Below are 24531 nucleotides of genomic sequence, written 5' to 3' on the forward strand. Positions count from 1 at the left end.
GACCACCATACCCAGCACCAATGGCTTCTTCAAATGTTAAAAAGAAACTCAACATGCTTCTTCAGGGTTTTTTTTCTCATATACCTTTTCCAGGAGAATGAAGTTATTGTTCCAAACCAAGTCCTGTTCTAAAGAGTTCACGTAAGACAAAGCAGGACTCAAGGGACAACTGCCACTTGGCAGCAAAAGGAGCAGGTTCCTGCCACCTGTGACATCTGCTGGACCTGGGAACCCTGCTCTATCAGGTGACAGAATCCAGGCTGATGAATGCACAGTGTATGCCTCTTCTAAGATTCAGCTCTCTGAGCAGGCTGGGCTCACCTAGAGCATCAGAAGTCCTGGTTAGCTGGCATGTAGGAGAACACTTGGGAAGGGGGATAGATTTCTTCCAGGGTCATGCAAATACTTACTGGGTGTCATCAAATGACCTTGGCTTGTCTAAACATAACCACACCTGAATGGGCTCCTGAAATGGTACACCTAAAATAGGCTTCTTTTATTGTGCATAACTTTTGAATTATGAAGTTTGTTTTTAAAAAAAATTAAGGACTTATATGAGTCGAGAATAGTTAAGTGTATTCACTCTTCACGTGACAGAGCCTCAGAGGTGCAGGTGATGCACTGAAGGGTAGGGCAGCTGCTACTAAGCCAAGCCCCTGTTGTCAGGAGGTGCTGAGTCCTCCAACCAGCCAATGGCAGATTTAGGAGGCCAGGCATGGGTGCAGGGTCACCTGCAATAGTCCTGGAGCCCCACAGCAATTACAGCTCTGAGGACAGAGACGATGGCTCTTCTCTTCCTGAGCACACAGAGACCGGAGGAGAGTGACTGCTGTTGTTCAGGCTCGAGCATTCGGAACCCTAAGTGAAAAGATTGGTATCCATGACTTAGACAAATCCAGTAAATAACAAGAAACCTCTGCAGATTCATTCAGTAGGAAAAGTGTAACTGCTCCCTGAACCCCAGGCTCCACATGGGCACACTTCAAAATCCCACCACAATTCACATGGGCACACTTCAAAATCCCACCACAATCCCCACACATAGAAGGAGGATCCCCCTCACCTGTACGGACCAACAGAAAGAGCCAAGTACTACAGTCGCCACAGTTTGGCATTCAAAACACAGGAATGGAACTAGGTGACCACACATTCCACGTAAGATCTGGTGGCAGGCCCACCAGGGTGGCTACACACACACTAACCAGAAAGAAAGAAACAAGCTGTCTCCGCTGCAGATCACAGCTCTGGTGAGCCCGAGGCAGGGAACCAAGAAAACACCATAAGAATTCATTTGTCAGAGAACAGAACATAAAACTAAGTTGGAGAAGTCAATGTTTCTTAGGGACAGGAGTCAGACAACAGTGAAAGGCAGTGAAATCTCCAGAGCTGAGGGCTCTCCCCTCCTCCACGACACAGGTACATTTACTCTAAGTCCATATGAAAAATGAAAGCATAAATGGGAAGAGTCAGGAGAGACCCAGAAACCATTAGCAATGGCAGAGGTGTGGGGTTAAGAATATTCTAAAGGGAGGTTGGGGATTTAGCTCAGTGGTAGAGTGCTTGCCTAGAAAGCGCAAGACCCTGGGTTCGGTCCCCAGCTCCGAAAAAAAAAAAGAACCAAAAAATATATATATATATACATACATATATACATATACACATACATATACATTACATACATGTATTTATATGTATACACATGCATAGTCTTAAAGTCTTTTGAGACAGGGTCTCTCTGGCTCACAGCCCTGGCTGTCTTGAAACTATGTAAACCAGACTTTACCAAATTCACAGAGATATGCTTGCCTCTGCCTGGCATGCTGGGATTAAGGGTGATCACCACCATCCCCAGCCCTAGGCATCTTTTTGAAAAGCAACTCTAAATAAAAGTAGGGAGGGGTACAAGTTACTTAACAGGTCTTCATCGAAAATACAATTTTACTTAAACACTAGGGAAATTGTTCTAGGATTCCTGTATTTTGGTTTTCGCTATTTTGATATTTGATATTTTATACAGCTGGGGCTGACCTAGACCAAGAAAGTGATTTTGACCTAGACCTTGAATTCCTGTTCTCTCAGGTTCCCACCTTCCAAAGGCAGGGATTAAAGTTCTGTTTTAATACAAACTCTGGGCTCTGGAATCTTGAATCTTTATTGCCACTCCCCGCTAGAGTTTTCCTTTTTGCCACGCCCCTCTGCCAGAACTGCATTTCCCAACATTCTTCCAACTCCGCTGTCAGCGGTCATTGTGATGTCATCCCACAGCCCTCAGGGAAATGTAGTTTGTTCATTGTCCAGCTAGAGAAAGATCTGGGGCCGTGGACTACCACTCCCGTGAGGTAGTGCGCAGTCCCACCCCGTAAGCGGCGTCTTCGAACGCGCCGCGGCAGCCATGTTGATCGTGGCTAGCACGGGGGCCGGCACCAGCAGGTTTTAGAAGCAGGTGTCATGATGTTGTCCGCGGTGTTGAGGAGAACCGCGCCAGCGCCTCGGCTCTTCCTAGGGTTAATCAAATCTCCATCTCTTCAAAGCCGGGGAGGTGCTTACAACCGTAGCGTAATCACCGGAGACCGCGGGGAGCCGCAGCGGCTGAGAACTGCCGCCTGGGTGCGCCCTGGAGCATCTTCTGTCTTGTTCCCCGGACGGGGGGCAGCCACCGGGGGGCGCCGTGGAGAACGCACCGAGATCCCATACCTGACTGCCGCCTCGTCTGGACGCGGTCCTAGCCCGGAAGAAACACTCCCAGGACAAGACAGCTGGAATGGGGTCCCCAACAAGGCGGGATTGGGCATGTGGGCCTTGGCCATGGCGCTGGTGGTTCAGTGCTACAACAAGAATCCATCTAACAAGGGTGATTATGGGGCCATACTGGGTTCAAGGGAGAGGTGTGTGGGTGTGTGGGTAGGTCATGACCCTTTTGGAATGTTGAAGGTATTTATAAATTTAGACCCGTATAACCTTAACCTTGGAGAAACCCAGTTACCGTCTGCTGCCAGGAGCAGCATGTTGCCCTGGAAATCTCAGTGCTTGAAGTTACATAATTTCCCATTATAGGTCTAGCACCCTCTTTGGGATCGGTTTGTATACCTGTATAATTGGGAACATTGGACTGACTAATTGCAGCCTGGTCCTTTTATGTACCAGTATTATATTTAGTCCATTAGTCTTTCAAGAGGTCTCCAGGAAGTCCCAACAGCTTTAGGGACAGCCTCTACATGTTTTCCTGCATACATAGGTCCAAGGAAGGAGGACACTTGGTTCTGATGCTAGCTTGACCCCCATGCTTCTCTCTAGTCTTAGTTTCCCCACTGTCTTATGAAGGCAAGTTCTCAGTCTTCCTTTTCTGGAGTTCAGAGTCTGTTCAGTTGCTTAGATAGAGATTTGCTATGCTTAGAGTTAGGGTTAAGGTGAGCTGGATAGTGTGGTGGGTGAAGCCTTAGGGGACAGGAAGTTGGCTGAAAGTGGCTCTCTGTAGACTTATAGTGTGTGTGTGGGGGGGACACGGGGGGGTGTTGGGGGTGTAGAAGGAGGAGGTAGTTAACTCAGCTTGGCATCTTACCTCATCTGTTACAGCTGAGTGGGAGCTGGAGGGGTAGCTCAAGTTCTCAGTTATCAGTGCTGGTGCGTTCCATGCACCCCAGACTCTGGGATTGTTGAACAAGATTGGAGACCGCCTTGACTTTGACTTGTTAGTTTAATAAGATGTGGCCAGTTGGAAAGAAAGGGCTTTTGGATGAGGAACAAGGACCCCAAGGAACTTGTTTTGTACTGTCCTTGTGAATCTGGGCTCTTACTCTTCTTTGCTACCCTCTGTTTTCTTTCTATTAATGAGGGCATTGAAGTAGGACCTTTGTAGCTTAAGGCTGCATGAATTGTATGATTTCTACTTGTGTGTATGTGAAGGCAGCACTATGTGTGTTTAGCTTGGAGCTAGGTGTTCAGAAAGTTCCAACTTAAAAGCTAGCCTGTTAAGGGGAGGTGCAGGCAGCTGGTCGTGCGGGACTAGTGAGTATTACAGAGGATCAGAGAGCTAGTGGAGGCAGGGACAACCTTCCTGGAGGACTGGAAGTCCTCTCAAGATGGGGAGCTTGAGCTTAATTTCTGAAGCATAGCTTAGGAAACAAGGGGGCGGGGCCTTGTGTAACCCACGAGGGCAGGGCATCCATTACTTTTATTAGTAGTTCCCTAATACCAAGAGTCTGTCCACCAGTGTGTGGATCTCAGAAGGGAGATATTTACAGATGTGCCTCGGGTGGATTTCATACCCAGAATTCAGCTAGTCTGATGTGCAGGAGCTAACAGTTTGGCCAGTGAGGGTGAAGACAGGGCTTTGGAATAAGGTGAGAGAAGATGAAATGGGCCCTGCGTGTCAGGCAGGAGCCTTTGGAATTTTGTAGGCAGTGAAGACCCATGGAAGGGTCATGAGAACAGACTCTCTAGCAGACAGTGTGTTTGGAGGAACAACAGATGAATGTGTGAAGTCTGGCCTGAGAGGTTACTGGGAGCCCTAGACTGGACTTTACGACATGTAAATTTCAGCGATGTCTACTTAACAGAAGAGGGGATGACTGAAAACTATGGCTGGTTCTAAACAAGTTTTGAGCAGAGTCCTTCAGTGCAATGTTCTGAGAAATGGGTCTTTTCAGGAACCAGGGGGAAACCATGGTAATGGAAAACCATGGAAAGTTTGTGAGCCCAGAATGCCTCAGTTAAATCTCAGCTCATTTCTCCCTCCTCTGTGCCTTCAGAGAAAGAAGACGAGTAAAGAGAGTCAAGAGAGGTATCTATAAGGAATGATTCTCCTTTTTCAGCTGGAGATTATCTGGGCCCAATTAAATACATGAAGGAGAACAATTCATAAGAGCTGGGTGTGATCTTTAATCCCTGGAGGCTGAGGCAGGGGAATCCCTTGAGTTCTAGGATAGCCAAGGATACAAAATGAGATCTTATCTCAGAAAAACCAAAACAAGTACCATAAGCTAAGTAGGACAGACGGCTCCTAGTCAGAGGCTAGTTGGCGAGTGGAGGCACTGCAGCCTGAGCAAACCCGACTTAGGCACGTGATGAGGCCTGGCGTCTTAGCCGTTTTCACATAAGCCGAGGCTCAGGAGCTTAGATGAGTTGGCCAGGTCGCAAGGCAAGTAAGTCTTCGTGCCAGGACCAGATCGGGGCTCAGCTTGCCACTGATGCTAGTGACACCTCTCGTGTTTACCTAGGGGTCTCATGGCTACTGGATGCAGGCCGAGTAGAAGTCAGCCTAGTGGGTACAGCTCAGTATCAGGCTGGGCACAGAGCACCAGTTGGGATCTGCTGTTAACTTGTTTTTCCAAGTGACCACAGGGTGGTGCCAACAACCAGTCCAGGCTTCAGCTAGGCCTGAGTCCTCAGGGATCCAGTGAAACAATTTGGGTCTCCCGTCACTGTGCTTGCAGTAAGGATTTTGGAGACTTTTCAGCTGGTATTTTATCTCCTCAGCATCCTGTGAGGTTGGCAAGGATTACTGTCTGCCAAATATCAAGGAAGTTGGTTAAGAAGGAAGGGCTGCAGCGGCCACACTGAGTAATAGAGTGGCTTGGATCCCAAGTGTCCATGGCATCTGATTGAGGTTCTTCCATTCTTAGGGAGACCCACATACCCAAGCCTTACTGCTTGGGAAGAGTCGGGGCATGACATCTACCTGCATTCCCAGAGCAGGGCTTGGGTGGATTGCAGCTGGGGAGGGGATTTGGTTAGCCTTCTCCTGTCAGCCTTCTGCTCTCTGGAGGAACTTCAGCTGATTTCCTAGGCCTCTTCTTGGCTTTGAGGGGTAGGTCCTGGGCTGGAGTCTGACCAGTACCCCTCTCTTTTCAGATGCAGCTCTGATGGAAGCTGCCCGAGCCAATAATGTGCAGGAAGTCAGAAGGTAAGTGTCTGGGCCTATACAGAAGGACTGAGCAGTCTGGCCATCCTGCCCCAGAGGAAATCTTTCCCTGCCCTGCACTTGTTTCCTGAAAGTTTCCTGTAGCCACAGACACAGGCTCCCCTGGTCTAGGTCAGCCTTTTTGCATTTTAGGTTTGGAGGCAGGTTCCCAAACACCTCAGGGTGTTGAGTTGCAGTGACTTGGAGTCTGTGGGTCTTCCAGTTTGTTCTTGTTCCTCTGTGGAAGTGACCATTATTAATGTTTGCTGCCTGGACCTGGTGTAGATGGGCATCTTTAGGATGCTCCTAAATGCTCTTTGTACCAGAACATCCCATGTGGCTAAGAAGGCCTGTGTGCAGGGTGGAGGCAGCCTGTCATCAGCTCAGTGGCTCACCTTGTGCTCTCAGGCTTCTGAGTGGCGTGAAGCCTATGTCTGCAGAGGCTGACTCCACTTGAGTAGGGAAGCATTGGGCTTGGACTATGGATGGGGCAGAGTGCATCTAAGATGGGTGCTGAGGCTGGGACCTGGCCAGAGTATCAGTTAGGGCTGTTGTTCAGAAGCAGTATTCCTTCCTCTTGGGCCTCACCTGGGCCTTTCTGCCCCTCAGATCTATCCAAGTGGCCATGGGACCCTCCCTCTTACCTTGCTTATTTTTTGTCTTTGTGTTTGCCATATTGGATCTGAACAGGCCTTGTACATTGCACTTGGCAGTTGCTCTCATCCTTGGTTTTGTTTTGTTGTTTGTTTTTTAGGTTTTTTTAGGTTTTTAGGTTTGTTTTTTAGGTTTTTTTAGACAGACAGACAGATAGACAGGTTGAGACAGAGTTTCTATGTACTCTTGGCTGTCTTGGAACTGACTGTGGCTGGTCTTGCACTTACAGAGATTCTCTTGCCTCGGAGTACTGGGATTAAAGGCATGCGCCATCATGACCAGCCAGTTTTATTTCATTTTATGTGTCTGGCACTCAGCCCGTGTGTATTTTTTTGTGCATCATGTGCCTGCAGTGCTCTTAGAGGTAAGAAAAGGCCATTGGATCTGGAGTTACAGACTGTGAGGAGACATGTGGGTGCTGGAGATCAAGCCAAGGTCCTTGTAAGAGCAGCTAGTACTCTTACCCTTGGAGCACCTCTCCATCCAACTGGTTTGTTTGTTTTTGTTTGATAATAGATTTTGTTATGTAACCCAGGTTAGCTTTGAACTCTTAATCCTCTTGCCTCAGCCTCCTGAGTGCTGGGATTACAGGTGTGGACAACTGTGTCTGGTATTGTGTTCACATTTTAGATAGGAAGTTAGTGTTTGGGGTCATTACCATGGACCTGGGGTGCCCTTTCCCACTCCAGATGCTTGAGCATGGGAGAGTGTAGAACGGCAGCCGTGGCTCCACCAAGACTTACTGCCTTGATTCTCCTTCATTTTATCTGCAGCATTACTATTGATTCTCAGGGGTGCTTTTGAGTATTAATGTTCAAGGCTTAGTTTTTAATAAACCACTTTTGGAAGTATGGGCTGGGAGTTGTTTTGTAGCCAAATAAATATGATGGAGCAACGGTTTAATAAACATGTGATGATGCATCTTAAAAACCAAGCGCAGATGTCATCTTGTTGTTATAAGAGCCATTCATAACGGCAGCTGCATGCAGCATCTTCCTGCCCCAGACACGCGCCTTGCTTTCCAGAGCTTCATTATAGGGAAGGGCGGAGTAGAAACTGGCTCTGCTGACCCTGGAATCACCTGTTGGTAACTGCCAAAGGCTGCCAGTGTGCATCTTCTTGCTGCTCCCCCACATACCCCAGCTCACCACCACCACCACCACCACAAGCCAAAGTAGGCAGCAGTCTGCCGAGCTGAAGCTTATTTCCTCAAGTCCCCTCCAAAGGGTGATGACTTTAGTGCTGAAATTTGTACAGTTTTTTAGCTTTTGTTTTTTGAGGCCAGGTTTCATGTAATCCAGGTTGGCTGCAGATGCATTACATAGCCAAGGATGACCTTTAACTCTGATCCTTCTGTCTCTACCTTCTGAGTGACGTGACTGCAGGTGTCCATGATTGATTTTATGGGGCGCTGAGGATCGACCCTAGGAGTTTGTGCATGCTGGAAAGGCTCCCTGCAAGTTGAGTCTTGATATTTGGGCAGCTTTATTGCTTTGTTGGGGGGCAGGGGGGTGGTTTTTGTTCTCGAGGTAGTTCTTGCTATTAGGTCCAGATATAGGTCTAAAAACTCACGATTTTCCTGCCTTGGCCTCCCAAGTGCTGTGATTATAGGCAGGTGCTAACATACCTGGCAAATATACTCACTCACTTCTTTCCTTCCTTCCTCTGCCTCTGCTTCTGCAATACTGGGATTATATACATACACACCCTGTTAAATACATACATAAATATTTGGTTTTTTGTTTGTTTTTCAAAGCAGGCTTTCTCTGTATAGCTCTGGCTGTCCTGGAACTCACTCTGTACACTAGACTGGCCTCACACTCAGAGATCCACCTGGCCTCTGCCTTCCAAGTGCTGGGATTAAAGGAGTTTTTCCACCACCACCTGTTTTTTGTTTGTTTGTTTGTTTTGTTTTAAGGTTTTTAAAAAGTATGTCAAGGGGCAGAAGGGTATACTCCTATACATGCAGGTGCCCACAGAAGCCAGAAGAGGGTGTCAGATTTTCTGGTGCTGGAGTTACAGGTAGATATGAAGGACCTGAAAAACAGTACATGCTTTTAACTCCTGAGTCATCTCTTTAGCCATAAACACATATTTTTAAAAAAGATTTATTATTTTTTATGTGCATTGGTTTTTTGCTCGAATGCATATCTATGTGAGGATGCCAGACCTCCCTACAACTAGGGTTGCAGATAGTTATGAGCTGCCATGTGGGTGCTAGGAATTAAACTTGGGTCCTTTGGAACAGCCAGTGCCCTTAACTATTAAGTCATCTCTCCAGTCCCTAAATACTTATTTTTGTAATGGCAACTAAATACCAGCCAGTGGGGTACAGAAAGTGATTGGATTCCCACTGTGTGACTCAGAATTGTTAGGACTATCTCACACCATGGGTAACTTTTCAAGTGTGCCCCTAGTCTTTAGCCCGCCTTTCTGTCCCTCCTTATCCCCTCTGTTAGCATCTTTCTTACCCTTTGTCTTAGGGTTCTACTGCCCTGAAGAGACATGGCAACTCTTATGAAGGAAAACATTTAATTAGGGATGACTTACAGTTCAGAGGTTTAATCCCTTATAGTCATGGCAAAAGACATTGTGCTGGAGAAGGAGGTAAGAGTTCTATAGCTTGATCCTCAGGCAGCAGGCAGAGAACAACTTGAGCTTCTGAGACTTCAGAGCCCACCCCCAGAGTGACACATTTCCTCCCCCAAGGTCACACCTCCTAGGAGTCCCACTTCTATGGGTCAGGCATTCAAACACATGAGTCTATGGGGCCACTCCTATTCAAACCACCACACCCTGTAAGGAAGCAGTTGAGTGAGACACTGACTCTTCTCAGCCCCCTTTCATGCCATTCCATAGAGCTGGTGGGAAAAGCTGGGCAAGGCAGGAGGCAGGTAATGCAGTCCAGGCCCAGGACTTATGCAGGATATGAGGAAAAAGTGAAGGTGACTTGAGATGTGGGAATACACCTGGCCTACCCTGCATTTTGGGTGCTCTTCTGTGAGTAGTAGATAGGGTTTAGGAGGCTTTTGAGCAGGGGACTGAGCCAGGTAAGGCTGTTTCAGTGATAGAGGCTGGAATAAATGGGGAAAAGCTGAAGGTAGTCTTTTTGAGAGGCTCTCTCAGGAAGACCAGACGGAGGAAGGTCTTCATTGGTCAGAATGCCCTTCCCTCCTCACTGAAAGCAGCTCTTAGGAAGGAACAAGTGGTTAAGAGTGGTACTCCCAGCAGAGTTAGGCAGATCTCTTTCCAGGATAGCCACGTGTTCAGAGAAAGTTCCAGGCTTGCCAAAACTACACATAGTGAAACCTTGTCTCAAAAATTAAACAGCAACAAGGGAAAAAAACAGCAAAATAAAGAAATGGCCTCATCTGGGCACTGCAGATGGTTGAAGGCATGAAGAGAGATGACGGTCTCAGGCCTCAAGGAAACAGACATGTAATCCCCCAGTTGCAGGTCTCCTGCTGACAAGCTAGCCTGGAGCAGGAGTGAAGAGCCTACATCCTCCTAGAAGGAAGTGGTCTTGAGTTTTGTTCTGTTTTTCTGTATATACCCTTGACTCCGCTGATGCCACACTGTTCTGTACGTGATCCTGTGTGTGCTAGCCTTTACTTCTGTCCAGCCGCCCTGCCTGCCTGTAGCAAGACAGAATTCTAGTCTCAGGTTTCCCCTCAGTTACAGTTGTTTTGCCACGTGTGTGATTGGCATGGTTACTGCATAAAGCAACAAATACTGGTGACTGTGTTACTACACTCTTGCCATCTTGGGGCTCTGTCATTCTTGGGCCTTGCCCTCTCTTAGCTTTGGTCCAGAATCCCCGGAGACTCAGGGTGGGGACGGACTGATGTTTGGGGCTCTTCTGCTTAAGAAGAGGAGCTCACCCCAGAATCTGTACTCCCTGGGACAGGTTGCAGAGCCTCTGCTGCACCCCTACTGCACTCACTGCCCATTCACTGACCACTGCTTCCCTTGGGCCAGGCTTTGAGGCTCAAGTGGAAATGCTGTCTCCTAGGAGCCTTTTGTTGAACCTAGCTGCCATGTCTCTCCTCCCTTCCTACTGTATCCTTTCCTGTGGTGTGGGAGTGTGAGCCTTTTCTGAAAGAGAAATTAGAGGTCAGTTTGGAGAAATAGGGTTAAATGTCAATAATGCAGTCAGTAGCTCAGGTGAAAACTAGTGACCCCTTCTGTGTCAACGCAGTCAGACACAGCTCTATGCTCACAGACTGAGTGTCAGCAGCCCTGGACTGTGGTCCTAGTGATGGGGACTGTTTATTGCTTTATGAGGATCTGGCTAATTGTATGTGGGGTGGCTGTTTGACTAAAAAGATAAGCCAAGATCTACCATTTGCCACACATTATTTTTACATTTTATTAATTTTGTGTCCTTGTGTTTGGGTGTACTGGTGCTGTAGCATACGGAGGTTAAAGGATAACCAATGGAAATTAGTTTTTTCCTTCACCGTGTGGGTCCTGGGGGTTGAACTCAGGACCTTAAACTTGGTGGTAGGCACTTTTACCTGCTGAGCCAGTTCACTGATTCCACAGTATTCTTTCTATTAAAGAGTTTGGCTTGGTCATACTAGCTTAAACCTGTAATCCTAGCACTCAGGATGAAACAGAAAGGTCTCAACTTCAAGGCCAGCCTATGCTACTCAATGAGTTAGAGGTCAGCAAAACTATCTTCATACAAAACAAAAATAAACACACAGAACACCGAAACAACAAAAGAAGTTTGAGTCATTGGATTGTATGCCTCCCCAAAGACAAGGGCAGGCAGGGTCTACAGTCCCTCTCTCACTGTCCCCAAATACATGCGACTTGAATACAACAGAAGCAGGCAGTCTCGAGCTGGTTCCAGTGTCCCACTGCTGCACAAAAAGGCTGGGTTCTTCCTCCTTTTCCTTCCCTGTGCAGCAGCCATTTCCTTCTTTTGCCTTGAAGTGCTTAAACTTTGCAAGCTCACCAGCTCGCAATCAAGTTTGTCAGCCATGAGAGCAGGTGACTCCCCTTCTCAGCCCAGCCCAGCCCAGCTTCTCTGCCCTGAGCACTCATCCAAGACCAAGAGGTACTAGACAGACTGCAGCACATAATTCTGGGCCCAGGCAAAGTCATGTAGGGCCTGTCAGACCGGGGACTCAGGACAGAGACCTCTGGCCCTCCATTGTAGATCACATTTCCTTCAGATCATGCTGGCGATAGACAACCTCCTCTCCGCTCTTTTCCCTTCACTGTTAACCTCTACCCAACTGGTCCTTCCTCAGTCCAAACAGGCTCAGATGAAGAGAGCCTGGTGACAAAAGTGTTGAACCTCTAATGGCTGGGTGCCCTTTCTTTGCACAGATCATGTGTCCATTTGACAAACATTTACTGAGTACTTGCCATTTGCTGGGTTCTTTGCTTGGCACAGGGAATCTGAGCAGTCATGACTCTGTCCTTTGATGGAGAAGATGTGGAGCTGGATGTGGCTGTTATCCAGTTGTAATCCCAGAACTCTAAAGGTGGGAGGGTTGATGACTTTGAGGCCAACCTTTGCTATCGTCGTATGCCCTGTATTGGGAGGGAGAAAGAAGCCGCCTCTGGAGAGCAAGGATGGGTGCTATGAAACAGTGCTGGGTAGCTGTAAGGAAGGACCATCCACACTGTTTAAAGCAGTGTGTGTATAAAAGGCAAAAATGTTAACAGATTTAGAGATCATTGTTTTAAAAAAGATTAGCTGCTTAGTGGAAAACATGTCAGTCAGCTGCTCTACTAGGATAGGAAGACAGCTGGAACATAGCTATAACTTGTGTACAGTCATTGGTAGAACACTTGTCTAGTTTTGGTAAAGCTGGGTACAATTCCTGCTTCCGAAAAGAAAAGAAAAGAAAAGAAAAGAAAAGAAAAGAAAAGAAAAGCAACTGGAAGAGTCCAAATAGATGGGGTGGGGTTAACATGTTAATAGCATAGATGAGGGCAGTTAGCTGGACTAGTGCTCATGCCTGATTTGGAGTCCAATACATAGTAAATATTCAACAGATAAATGCTGAGTGAATGAATAGGGCTGCATGTGTTTCTTTCAGAAATGAAATGTTAGTGAATTTCTGTTTTGTGGCTGAAGCTCTGTACAGATGCTGTTGCCATGCACTGAATGAGGGTTTGGAGGATTTGAGCCAGAAAAAAAAGATTGAAGTCTGTTTTGTTTTTTGTTGAGATGCAGTCTTACTATGTAGCTCTGGCTGCCCTGAAACTCACTATATAGACCAGGCTGACCTCCAACTCACAGAGATGCACCTGCCTCTGCCTCCCAAAGTGCCGGGATTAAAGGCATGCACTTAAAGGTTTATTTTTATGAATTTTAATTATGGATAAGTGTATGTATGCATGGTGGAAGGCAGAGTGTGGGATCCCTGGAGCTGGAGTACAGACAATTGTGAACCACCTAATGTTGGTTCTGGGAACTGAACTCAAGAGCAGCAAATGGATCTCAATTCATCTTTCCCACCCAGGAGGTCTGTTTTAGACATGCTTGCTGGATTTAGCCAGATGTACACATGCCTGTAACTCCCTACACTTGGGAGAAGAGGCAGGCAGATCTGAGTTCAAGGCCAGCCTGATTTATATAGTACTCCAGGCCAGCCAAAGCTGTATATACAATGAGACCTTGTCTCTAGTTAATCAATAAACATGCTAGATTTATCAGTTACCTGGAAATTCTTTTGACATACTGTTTTGGTTTCTGATTTGATGGTTTTAGGAAATAAAGGATTAAACTGGTCTATTAGGTGACTTTGGGGAAAAAAATGTACAGTTCAGGAAAGAAAAACAGGTTGGGCTTTGTTAAGAGGTAAATGCATTTATTCTAACTTTGCACTGATGGTTTGGTTTGGCTCTTGTCCCCTGGTGCCCCAGCTTGAGGCACTTGCTGTCTGTGTGCCGGGATCAAGGTGTCCCAAATGTGTTTAGCTACAGCATAGGTGAATGTTGTACGAATTGATCTGGGGATTTTATCTAATTAACAGAAGACCTGCCTGGTAAACACATTTGGCTGTCTCTGGGCCTCAGAGAGACTGGCTGTTTATTGATCATCGTATCGTTTTGGCTGGATGGGAAGATATTAATGATGGCACCAGAGCAACCAAAACATTCAGCTCTCTTAATCAGTAAATATGTAAATGTCTTTGTGGCTTGCAGTGGATTGAAACGTGATCTCTATCTCAGACCAGCAGAGGTCAGAGCCTACAACAGCATCACTTTCTGTAATTTGGTCGTTTGTACTTCCTAGGGAGTCCAGGTTTTTTAATGTCACCTTCATAGGTGGCCTGAATGCTAGGACTTTGAAAGGCAACATAATGTTTCAGAAAGAATGTAATTGTTCCAGAATTAGAAGGCGGAGGGTATGCTTTTGTCATAATTACTAGCCAGCTGTGTGACATTAAGATGTCACAATCTTTCCAATAACAACAGCCCACTTCACAAATAATGACACAGAAGTTCAGGCTGCTTAAGTAAATCTCTCAAAGCTGCCCACTTAGAAAGTAACCCTCCTCCTTATCTATCAATGAGCATGGAAGCCAGAGAGAGGCTGGCCTGGGTTTCCATTTCCTCTTAGGAAGCTGGCCAAAGGGACAACCATTTCTGCCAGGTTTGCTGGGAATCCATAGGTTCCTAAGAATAAACGGCCCCAAGGCTTTGCAGCACTCTCTATAGTTTTACCTGTCTCCAACCTGCCCTGCCTCATTGCTCACCTCAGTTCTTCCTCCAGAAAGCTGGCCCTGGCTGGTAACAGCAGCTGTTGTTCACTGCCTGTGATGCTGGGGCCGGCAGACAGTAAATACTGTGTGTATCTCACCATTGTTACAAAATAGACATTTCCAGATAAGAAAACTCAGTACTTAGACTTGGTTCCTTCTGGTGGCCTCACAGCCAGTGTATACTGTGCTTACACAGAGGCCCACATCCATCCATAGTCTGTACTTTTTTCCCCAGCAGCTCATACTGAGTGCTCATCTCTTTCTTACCAAGTGATATTGGATCTTAAAGGCTGAGTAACTCACCTCCTTTTTTCTCCAGTTGCTTTGTTTCTCTTCAGCTGACTGAGTATGCCAGATAGTACCTGCTTCTCCTGCCTCCACCTTAGGTAGTCACAAGTGGCTGTCCAAGCACTCCAAAGAAGCAGAGATAGAGTCTAGCCTGTTGATTGATTAGTTGATTAAAGTACTGTTTATTCTCCAAAGACTCCCCAGTAGGAGAGCCCAGCCCTGGGCAGCAGCTGGGCCAGCTACCTTGATCTCCAGGAGTCTCCATTCATGTGGATGAGAGACCCTGCCAGCCTGCATAAGAATCCCCTCTGAGGCTGGGCTGAAACTTCCATCTCAATGGCCTTTTGTTTGGGGTTAGCACCCTGGCTTCCTGAGAAGGCTGTGTGTTTGACCAGCCTTCAGAGATGGACAGTGAGCAGGGGCAGTCTTAAAGTACAATTGGAAGGCCCTGGAATTCCCATGGACTCGGGACTTGGAATACAACAGGCAGGGCATGATCTCCGCTGAGGCTAAGGCTAAGGCTGGTGAGTGCTCAGTCACAATCCTTGGCTTAGCAGTTTTACTCTACCCCAAAGTCTCAGGTGCTCTCTGCTCCTGAAGCAGAGGTAGATTTTGATTAAACAAGCATTGACTTGGACACCTAGACTTTCTCCCTCTCCTTTTAAAATATAACTGTCAGAAAATTCACCCTTTTAACGTAAAAAAAAAAAACAAAAAACTCCGTGACTGTTAATACATTTATAAGATAGTGCAATTACTGTCTAACTCTAGAACGTTTCACGACCCTATCCCACCGCCAACCCCATCTCATTAGGAGTCATTTCCATCCTTCCACCCCAAGCCTCTGGCAACCGCTAGTCTGTTTCCTGTATGTGGATTTGCTCATCCTCAACACTTTATGTGAATGAGATCTCACAATCTAAATTTTGTATCTGGCTTCTTCAGCTTTAACTTCCCAAGATTCACATGTGTTGTAGCACATTGTCATTACTTCATGCCTTTTAAAAGCCAAATAACATTCCATGTACAGTGAAACACATTTTGATTAATCCATCCGTCAGTTGACAGACATGTCTTCACAGTGTGAAAATGATCAACAGTTACATTATGAACAAGGCCAACTTGCCCTTTAAATTTTTTTTCTACTGCATTAATCTCTTCATTCTTTGGATAATCTTTCCCAAGGTAACTATTTCCATGATGACATGGGTGGAGTTCCCATAACACTTGGCACAGTGGGTTGCCACTGCCTGCCAGTCCTTCAGTGTGGTCCCAATTCTGTCCTCTAGGACTATTCACTGGGCTCCCTTTCTGTGTTTTCTGTGTTCAGATCTTTTAAATGATGAGATAGTGCTACTAGGAGATAAATATTAGGAGTCCACGTCCCTCTACCCAAGTCTAGCTCCTTAAGTTATAGTTTCAAGTTGCCATATCCTGGCCATTTTATGGTGAAAAGGCTGTGAACTTTCGTTGTTCTCTCTGAATTCCAGTGTGGCATTACTGTTGTGGGGGCAAGGCGGTCACACCCTTGAAAGAGACGTGTGCTTCTGTTAATATGGCCAGAGCCTACATTAGCTTTCTTGCCTCTGTCTCATTGGATTCCTCCAGTCTGTTAAGCTTCAATCAAGCTGAGAATCAGGACTGCTTCACTTTGTAAACATTTGACTGCATCTGCTTGCTTAGCTTGGTTTGGAGCAAAGGCTCAGCCACTGAAGACACTGCTTATAGGTGTGTGAAGTTGGTGGTTGTGGGGAGATTGCTGTGAAGATAAGGTTTTCAAATGCTGAGACTAGAAGAGTCCCCCTCCCCCCTCCCCTTCCTCCTCTCCCTCTCCCTCTCCCTCTCCCTCTCCTTCATTTTCTAGGGGAGAAGCCTCTGATGGAACAAACGTGTAGATCACCTGCCCCCTGGAGGCTCTTCCTTTATGATTTTCTGTCAGCTATAGTCCTGTCAGAGAGCTGGGGTGTGCTGTCCAGTGCTGAGTACAGAGAGCACAGGTTGTGTGCTGTGGGAAGCATAGAGTGAGTAGGGCTACAATTCTAGGCAGCCACCTACTGCCATGGAATCTGAAGTCACTGTGTGAGATGGGCTTTCTTGTCTAATTCTTAGGATCAGATAAGATCATAAATGCCAAGTGTTTAAGCACTGCTGTCAGCCACTGAGAGATGAGACATTGAACTCCACATTTGAGTCCATTATTTAGGACTTTAATCCTAGCTACCAGGACACTGAGGCAGGAGGATCACAAGTTGAAGGCCTGCCTGAACTACAGAGTGAGTTCATAGGCAGCTTGGGCAACTTTTTGAAAGTTAAAAAGCCTTGGGAGGGTTGGGTGGTCCTTGGCATACACCTTTATTTCCAGCATTTCAGAAGGCAGAGGCACAGGCAGGCAGATCTCTGAGTTCACCCTGGTCTGGAGAACAAATTTCAGGACAGCCAAGGCTACACAGAGAAACCCTGTCTCAAAAAATAAATGAATAAATACATAAATACATAAAATTAAACAAAAATAATGGGGAGGATGTTGGGAGGTGGCTAACAGTTGAGTGCTACTACTTTGTAAAGGACCAGAGTCTAGCTCCCAGCACCCACAGCAGGCAGCTGTACATCCTGTATGCTCATAAACTCAGACAAACACACACTTAGAAAGAAAAGAAAGAAGAAGGTAAGCCATGGTAATGCTATGGCTCAGTGGTAGAGAGAGTTCAATCTCCAAATCTTCATTCAAGAGTTTGCCAGATATGAAGAGCCAACATTTTACTATTGCTTTCCTGTACAGACATCTGAGAGGACCCATGATAATGCATTATTAGTGGTGGAGGAACCTGTTCCATTATGCCTCTCCAAACTCAAACTGAGCACTCTCTGTGTGGACAAGGTCTGTGACTGGCCCATTTCATCCCTCAGTCCCCAGTACAGAGGATGGATGCCTCTTGAGAACTATTTTGTATTTTGTCACCCGTGGGTGGGGGCAGGTATTCTGGTTAGCTTTACCCAGTCTATTCCTCACTGAAAATCTCATGTGGACCTACATGTGGTTGACTGTAGTTGTATGATTGTCAGTGAGTTTGAGGAGTTGGATCCACTATTGCTAATTGTGACAGGCTTCCTGGCAAGCACCCAGCTGCCCTCTGCTGCAGCCCAGAGTCCTGCTTTGGGGCCAGTAGGTGGCGCCCATATCCCTTTCCCACACTTCAGTTGCCTGGACCAAGCAGTCATGAAGGCAGCTGCTGACAGGCTGTAGCCCTGGGCCTAGGTGTCCCACATGACAGTGTCCTGGGTCGCTCCTCGCCTTTACTTGTTCTGTGTTCATGTCTCATCTAGTCTCAGCCAGGCACAGCTCCCTGGGGATGCAGAGATGTGTGCTTTAGGGAATCCTAGGAGATTATTAGAGGAATCCATGCTTCTGCCTATGTAGCTATCCCTTCTAATAGAAAAACTCTGCATTCATAAAGTCATTCCTGTTGCCTTGTTGCCCTGACCACCGCTCACATGGCACTGGTCTCCAGGGTTCTTTTTGTATTTTAGCTGTTTGCCAAGTATGTGGAAGTCTACACCCACTCATTAATCATTAGTCCTCGGAAGTGCTTACACAGTGATGAGTGGAGGAAGTGGTACCTCAAAGCTGAAAGGGAGACACAGAAGCTGGCCTTACAGTGCAAAACATGCCAATAACATGAAGGTCGCAGAAAGGTTGAACTATTCTAGGTGAAGTGAGATACACAGTGTTTGATCTTTACATTGATTCTGTCTTCCATCTTGATCACAGTACTAGAATGCTGTGAAAACTGTTAGGATAACTGGAGACATTTGAACATAGGCAGAATATGGGATAAAATGTTCATCCTGTGGGTGTCAGAGGTCCCAGGATCCTCCATGGGTCCCCCATCTGCAAATGCTCAAGCCTTTTATATATTATGTCATAGTATTTCCATAAAGCCTACATATATATTCTTGTATAGTTAAATCATCTCTGGCTTGGCATACTGTTTTATTTTTTAGAAATAATGACAACAAAAATATCTGTTTATGTTTGAACATATAGATGCAGGGGTTTTTAAGTTTTTGAATTCTTTTCTGTTTATGATCTGCACTTGTTGAATCTTTGCCACGTTGAGGCTTTGGCCATTATTGCTGGTGGTTCTGTAGAAGTCTGCCCTTGTACTAGGAAATACATTTCAAAGTATCTGGAGATAAGAGACATAATGTCTAAAATTAATTCTCACATGGGCAAGTAAAATGTATTAGAATTAGGAACCAAATAAATCAAAGTTTAAAGTAGTACATGTCAAGGACCTGTGAAGGGTTTTGTGGTGCTATTTTTGTAGCTGGTTTCTAAGTTTAACAATTTAAAAATAGCAGTCTGCACATTGATACATAACAGATGTCTGTAAAGAATGGGACAAAGAATGGCCACCCAGCATTGGGCTTTAGTTAGACCAGCAAGTGTCATTAAGGTTGCAGATCAAGTCCTTCACCATTTGCCTTTGAACATTTGAACAGATAGTGAAGTAGCAGCTACCATTGCAAAACACCCTGTACATTCACACTCCTGTGACATATGGCCACTCTTGTTAGGAGGTTCTGGCAGGCCGATGAGGTGAGGTGAAAGAGGTTCTGAGAGGTTAGTTGGACCTGTCTGTGGGCACACAGCTGGGCAGAGGCAGAGACAGGCTCCTGTCTGGTTCAGTTCTTTCCCAGAGAGGCTTGGTGAAGCTGCTCATCTGTGTGTTTAAAGATTGGACTGTTGATTCTTCAGGGCAGTCTTTATGTTCCAAACACTGAGACTCACTGTATGTAGTAAGAGAGGCTGGGGGATGAAGTGTTCGATTCACTCAGCTGGGTTGTAGGTGCTATACAAATGCCAGTCTCTGTACTCTCATTGTTCGCTTGCTTTCCCGAGGCTACCCGGTGTAAGAGTGAAAACAAAGGCACCTGGAGGGCTTCCTTGAGGAGAGGGCCTGAGCTGAGCCTAAGAGGCTGGTGCTCAATTTAAATAGGCAGTGCAAAAGAAGCCAAAGGGGCCCTGTGCCTGTACAGTCAGGAATAATATAGGCCCTTACCTTGAAATCTGTAGGCACAAACTGGGGTCCAAGAACAAATAGCCTTTGCTGTCCTCCCCCTGCCCCCCTGTCTCTGGCTAGCTGGGAGATAAGGCACAGATGGAGGCTGCCTGGGGATTCTAGCCCTAGGCGCCTTGTCTCGGCTCAGACAGAGGGCCTGGTGCTGTTATTACTGTAAACAGGGCCTTCTGGGCGGCTCCGACCAGGGTCCTGTTGCCCAGATAGTGATCATGATTGGGTCTGCATGGCTCAGTGCTTCCAGCCTCTGATGCAGGTGGGACAGGGCTCCCACTCTTCAGCCCCTCCCTGGTTGCAGCTGAGGGCCAGTTCTTGCAAAGGATCCGGAAATCAGTTGGAACAATGCATGATTGAAGTTCACTGGCCGCTTTGTATTGATTGGTCATAAAGAAACAGGGAGAAAAGTGAAGTGGTATCTTCTTTCTTTCCCTGAGAAGAGCTAGTTAGTCTGAAAGACTTAAATGTGCATCTGCCCGCCTAGGATTTCTTCCTTTTTGCAAGCAACCAAGCTTAAGAAACTGTCCTTTTGGATGTCTTACTGTGTCAGGTCCACTAGGAATCTATTTCTCAGTTTTCATTTTGGTGCTATATGTATATTTTTTTATAATTTAGGTTTATTTATCTTTATTATGTGATTGTTTTGCCTGTGTGTGTATATGTGCGCTCCCCACCCCCCCTCTCTCTCGTGTGTGTGTGTGTGTGTGTGTGTGTGTGTGTGTGTGTGTGTGTGTTTATTCTGGAGGTCAGAAGAAGATATTGAATCTACTAGAACTGGAGTTAACAGGTGGTTGGGAGTCACTACATAGGTTCTGGGAACTAAACTCAGGTCCTTTGCAAGGATAACTCATGCTCTTAACAGCTGAGCCATCCTTCCAGCTCCAGATGCTACACATATTTAAAATGATAACGTTTTAGAAGTAATAGGGACTGCAGAAAAATAATAAGGGCCCACAGAGGTAGATTTATCCTGAGCAATACATCAGGTACCTAACAGCTATGGTTAGAACCCATGACCATCAGTCCTCCAGACCATGTGCCCACTCCTGAGTCTGAGTGCCTCAAACATATTTAGACACAGGAGCCTAAGTACTTTGAAACAAGACTTTTGCTGCAGTTTTTCCACCACAAGGCAGAGAAGTATTGGTGGCCCGCAGGTGCTATAGAGATTCAACCTGAGAACTCCCATGTGCCAACTGCCAGGGCAGGAATTGGGTGGGAGGTGGGGCAGATGAAAACAGGTCATTTCTGGAGGTTACTAGTGACTGAAGAAGTTAGACAAACCAGCCAAATGTTGACTGTTTTAATACAGATTAGTACAGGGGACTGGGAAGCAAACTGACCATTTTAGGGAAACCTTAAAGGATGAAACTTGAAAATGGTTAAGCAAAAATGAGCAATGTTGTGATCACTGTTGTGAAAACAACAGTAGAACTTGCAGTTGCAGGAAGTGCTCAGAGCAGAGTGAAGCAGGCCTGCTGCCCTCTGGCTCCTACCAGAAGAGAGAGATCTCCTCTTGGCCTTTCTTTAGCCTGCTGCCCTCTCACATTCCTGGTTACTAGGGAAGATTTTTTTCCCTTCTTTGCTCTTAGGCTCTGCTTGTACTATCCTCCCTCGCCTGGGGGTTTTAGGTAGTTTATTTTCTTTTTGTTTGTTTATTTGATTGCTTTTTGAGACAGGGTTTCTCTGTGTAGACCTAATTGTCCTAGAACTGGCTCTGAGACCAGGCTAACCTTGAACTCAGAGATCCACCAGCTGCTGCCTCTCAAGTGCTGGGATTAAAGGCATGAGCCACCACTGCCCAGGGGCAATTTATTTTCTATCCACAGATACATTGGGTAATTGCTATTTTTTTATGCCATCCTGATTTACTCAGGACATCAGGTGTGGTGGCAAGGGACCCTTACCCTCTGAGCCATTCCCCGTGCCCTGTCCTCCCATCACTGGTGTAAAATGACCAGTGATGCTAACGGTACAAGCAAGCACACTATCTTCACAGTGCCTTACTATAGACCACAGGCCTAAGCCATTTTGATCTATTTGACTTATCTCTTGACACCCTATGTGTGATATGCAGATGTGTAGTAAGGCTGGGGGAGGGGCGGGTTCTGGAAGACTAGGTACTACTGTCACATAAGCTCTGGTTGACCTGGATTCACGGTGATCCTCCCGCCCCAGCCTTCTGAATGCTGGCATGCACCACCATACCCAGGTCCTGTTCCTTTACTAACAAAAACAGAGAGCAGGAGCTGTTGTGGGAGGAAATGGAGAAAAGCTAAGTCATACATTTATCCATGGGCCATTCCTCAGTAAGTGGCTGGCAGCAGATGTGTTTGAACTGAGATCTTTTCTGCCTTGTATACCCTGGGAGTTGTGCAAGAGCTGGGATTCAACTCTAGTTGTCAGCTATGTTCTCCTGTCTGCTACCCTGAGCCATCCCCAGTTAGTATCACCCACCAATGCCCTGCCAAGCGGGAGAGTTAGTTTATTAGAGAGAGCTGGCCACAAGTCTGAGCCCAGGAAAGCCTGCTGTGCCCACCCCCTCTCCCCAGCGCAACACAAGCTGCTCTGCCCTGACTGGCAGCCTGCATTAAGCATTCTACTCATCATCTCAGGGATGATGGAATCCTAACCTTTTCTGAGACACCGTGCTCTGTCACAAGCATTGCTCTTTTTAAAAGAGATTAATTCACTTGCCGCATTTTGTCCATTGGTGAAAATCACCAGGGGGAGCAAGGGTGGCTTTCTCTGGCCCCAGAGGCCCTTTCAACCACTCTCAGCAGGTAGTTACCGCCTCACCCCACACCCAGCTGGCTCAGGACTTTGAAATGAGTGCCTGCTGGGCATTCACTTGACAAAAAGCAACAAAAATAAGGAGATCTGGTTTGTGAAGTCCTAACTTTGGGGGATGCTCTGCACTGAGGGAAAGCAGAGGAAACACAGTGCCCTCCCCATCTCTGACTCAGCACAAGTGGATAAATTGTGGTGCTGGTGAGGTTAGCTCTGGTTCTTCCTCAGTTTACCAGACATCACTCTTTACAGAGAGCCCCACACGTATGGTATGTCTCTCAGCCCTGACAACCACCTTGCATGGGAGGGGTTAGCATCCTCTCCTTCACAGCAAGTAACCACAGAGCCTGGATCCCTGCTCTCTTCCATTACACCTTGGCCCCAAGAGGCTTCGAAGAATGATGCTCAGTCAGGAGCTGGGCTTGAGAGCTGGTCTCCCTGAAGAACATCATGGTTCTCCTTCTCCTGTGGCTGACCCCAGGTTTCAGAACCCCTCCTTGGGGTGTGTGTGTGTGTGTGTGTGTGTGTGTAAGTGAGAGTGCAGTCTTCACTGACCTCACTGAAGCTCACTCACTGAGGGGCTGTGACTGCTTAGGATGTTAGGGTAGGAAGTGCAGAGCTTTTGCTACACTAGACACTCGGCTTCTAATTTCTGTCGTTATTGCTTGAGATAAGGTTTCATTGTATATTTCAGGCTGGCCTTGAACTTGCAGCAATTCTAGTGCCTCAGCCTCCCAATGAAAGGTATGTACTACAATACTGAACTGGCCTTATGTAGGAATAGGCCCCCCAAACCCTACATCTGGGAGGTCCCACTCACAGAGACACAGAGACGGAGATTGATGCAATAAGCAAGAGGTTTAATAATCCAGTGCACTGGGGTGGCCCTGTAGTCGGGACAGGCGACCCCCAGTAACAAAAGCACACACCTTTTATACACTAGTGGAACAGCATGAGTTGGTCCTTGATGATGCACATTGACCCTTACATTCATCAATGGTGAGATATCTTTGGTGCGTGGATGGGGGATTGCTTAGAGCCCTTCCCTTTTCGTGGTTAGCTCATGCGGATGGGGGACTGCTAAGGATGGTTAGCTCATTTCCTGGAACAGGGTATTATCCTAAATTCTTTGGACAGTGTGTTAAAGTCCCAGCCACCTGTTTCCCTAAGGCAGCCTTTGTCCTTAAAGTTTGAGTCTTAGCCTTTGTCCTTAAAGTTTGAATCTTATACTTACATTGTTTTAGCAATGTAAGCATTGACAGCAAGTCAAAAGGATCTTCCCCCCACCCTCCGCCCCCACGCACCCTTTGCCAAGAGGTTTTTTTTCTTAAAACTAACCAAAAAGAAAAACTTTGCAGAAAAGATAACCCTGTATATGTAAGTAGTTCAAAATCGTTTATTTATTTATTTTTTTTTTTTTGGTTCTTTTTTTCAGAGCTGGGGACCGAACCCAGGGCCTTGCGCTTCCTAGGCAAGCGCTCTACCACTGAGCTAAATCCCCAACCCCCAAAATTGTTTATTATCACAAGTTAAAAACAGCAATATATCCTTTGTATTCCTTAGATCTGTAATCCCAACATCCAGGGGCTAATACAGGAGGTTCATGAGTCAAGGCCAGCTAGGGCTGCTTAGTAATTTCAAAGCTGATATAGGCAACATAAAAACTTTATTTAAAAACAAAATGAAAAGTCTTGTATTGCCAAGTATTCCAAGAGGAGGCATGCACAAGTGCCTGTCCTGCTGGTATAAAGGCCAACAGAAAAAGATGATCCTGAGGATACTGACCCTGTTTTTCACACCACATACATGTATGCCCTGTGACCCACACAAGTCCCGTCCCCAAGGAAATGGTTTCATAGGTCCCAGGAAATCATTTCTTCTTGCCCACATATAAAATCTAGTACAAAATTATGCCATTGGCTGGCAAAATCAGTTTGCCTCTTCCTTTTGTGTTATATGAAGAGAGGTGCTGTCTGGAGGTAGGCTGATAAGATGAGATGAGGAGAGTCCATCTGTAGAATCCTTATCAACCCGCTGTGACCCCTTCACAAGTCATTTTCCCTTGTTAAAACCTGTTTCCTCATCCACAAAA

General features: G+C 46.4%; 1 protein-coding gene across 4 annotated transcripts in view; it reads left to right on the forward strand.

Moving 5' to 3' along the window:
• Positions 1-2140: 2140 nt before the first annotated feature.
• Clpb (ClpB family mitochondrial disaggregase) overlaps positions 2141-24531 on the forward strand; it is a 122810-nt gene continuing 100419 nt past the window's right edge. For 2 of the 4 annotated variants that reach the window (XR_005491697.2, XM_008759796.3), the window contains exons 1-2: positions 2141-2851; positions 5851-5902. Coding sequence is in view for 2 of the 4 variants with exons in the window: in XM_008759796.3 (XP_008758018.1) it covers positions 2449-2851; positions 5851-5902 (455 nt within the window). In the remaining 2 variants the exon portion in view is untranslated. The remainder of the gene's footprint in view (positions 2852-5850; positions 5903-24531) is intronic. The other 2 variants (XR_010057345.1, NM_022947.2) reach the window with 2 other exon arrangements.

Source organism: Rattus norvegicus, chromosome 1 (assembly GCF_036323735.1).
Source record: "Rattus norvegicus strain BN/NHsdMcwi chromosome 1, GRCr8, whole genome shotgun sequence".
In the NCBI taxonomy this organism is placed as follows: domain Eukaryota; kingdom Metazoa; phylum Chordata; class Mammalia; order Rodentia; family Muridae; genus Rattus; species Rattus norvegicus.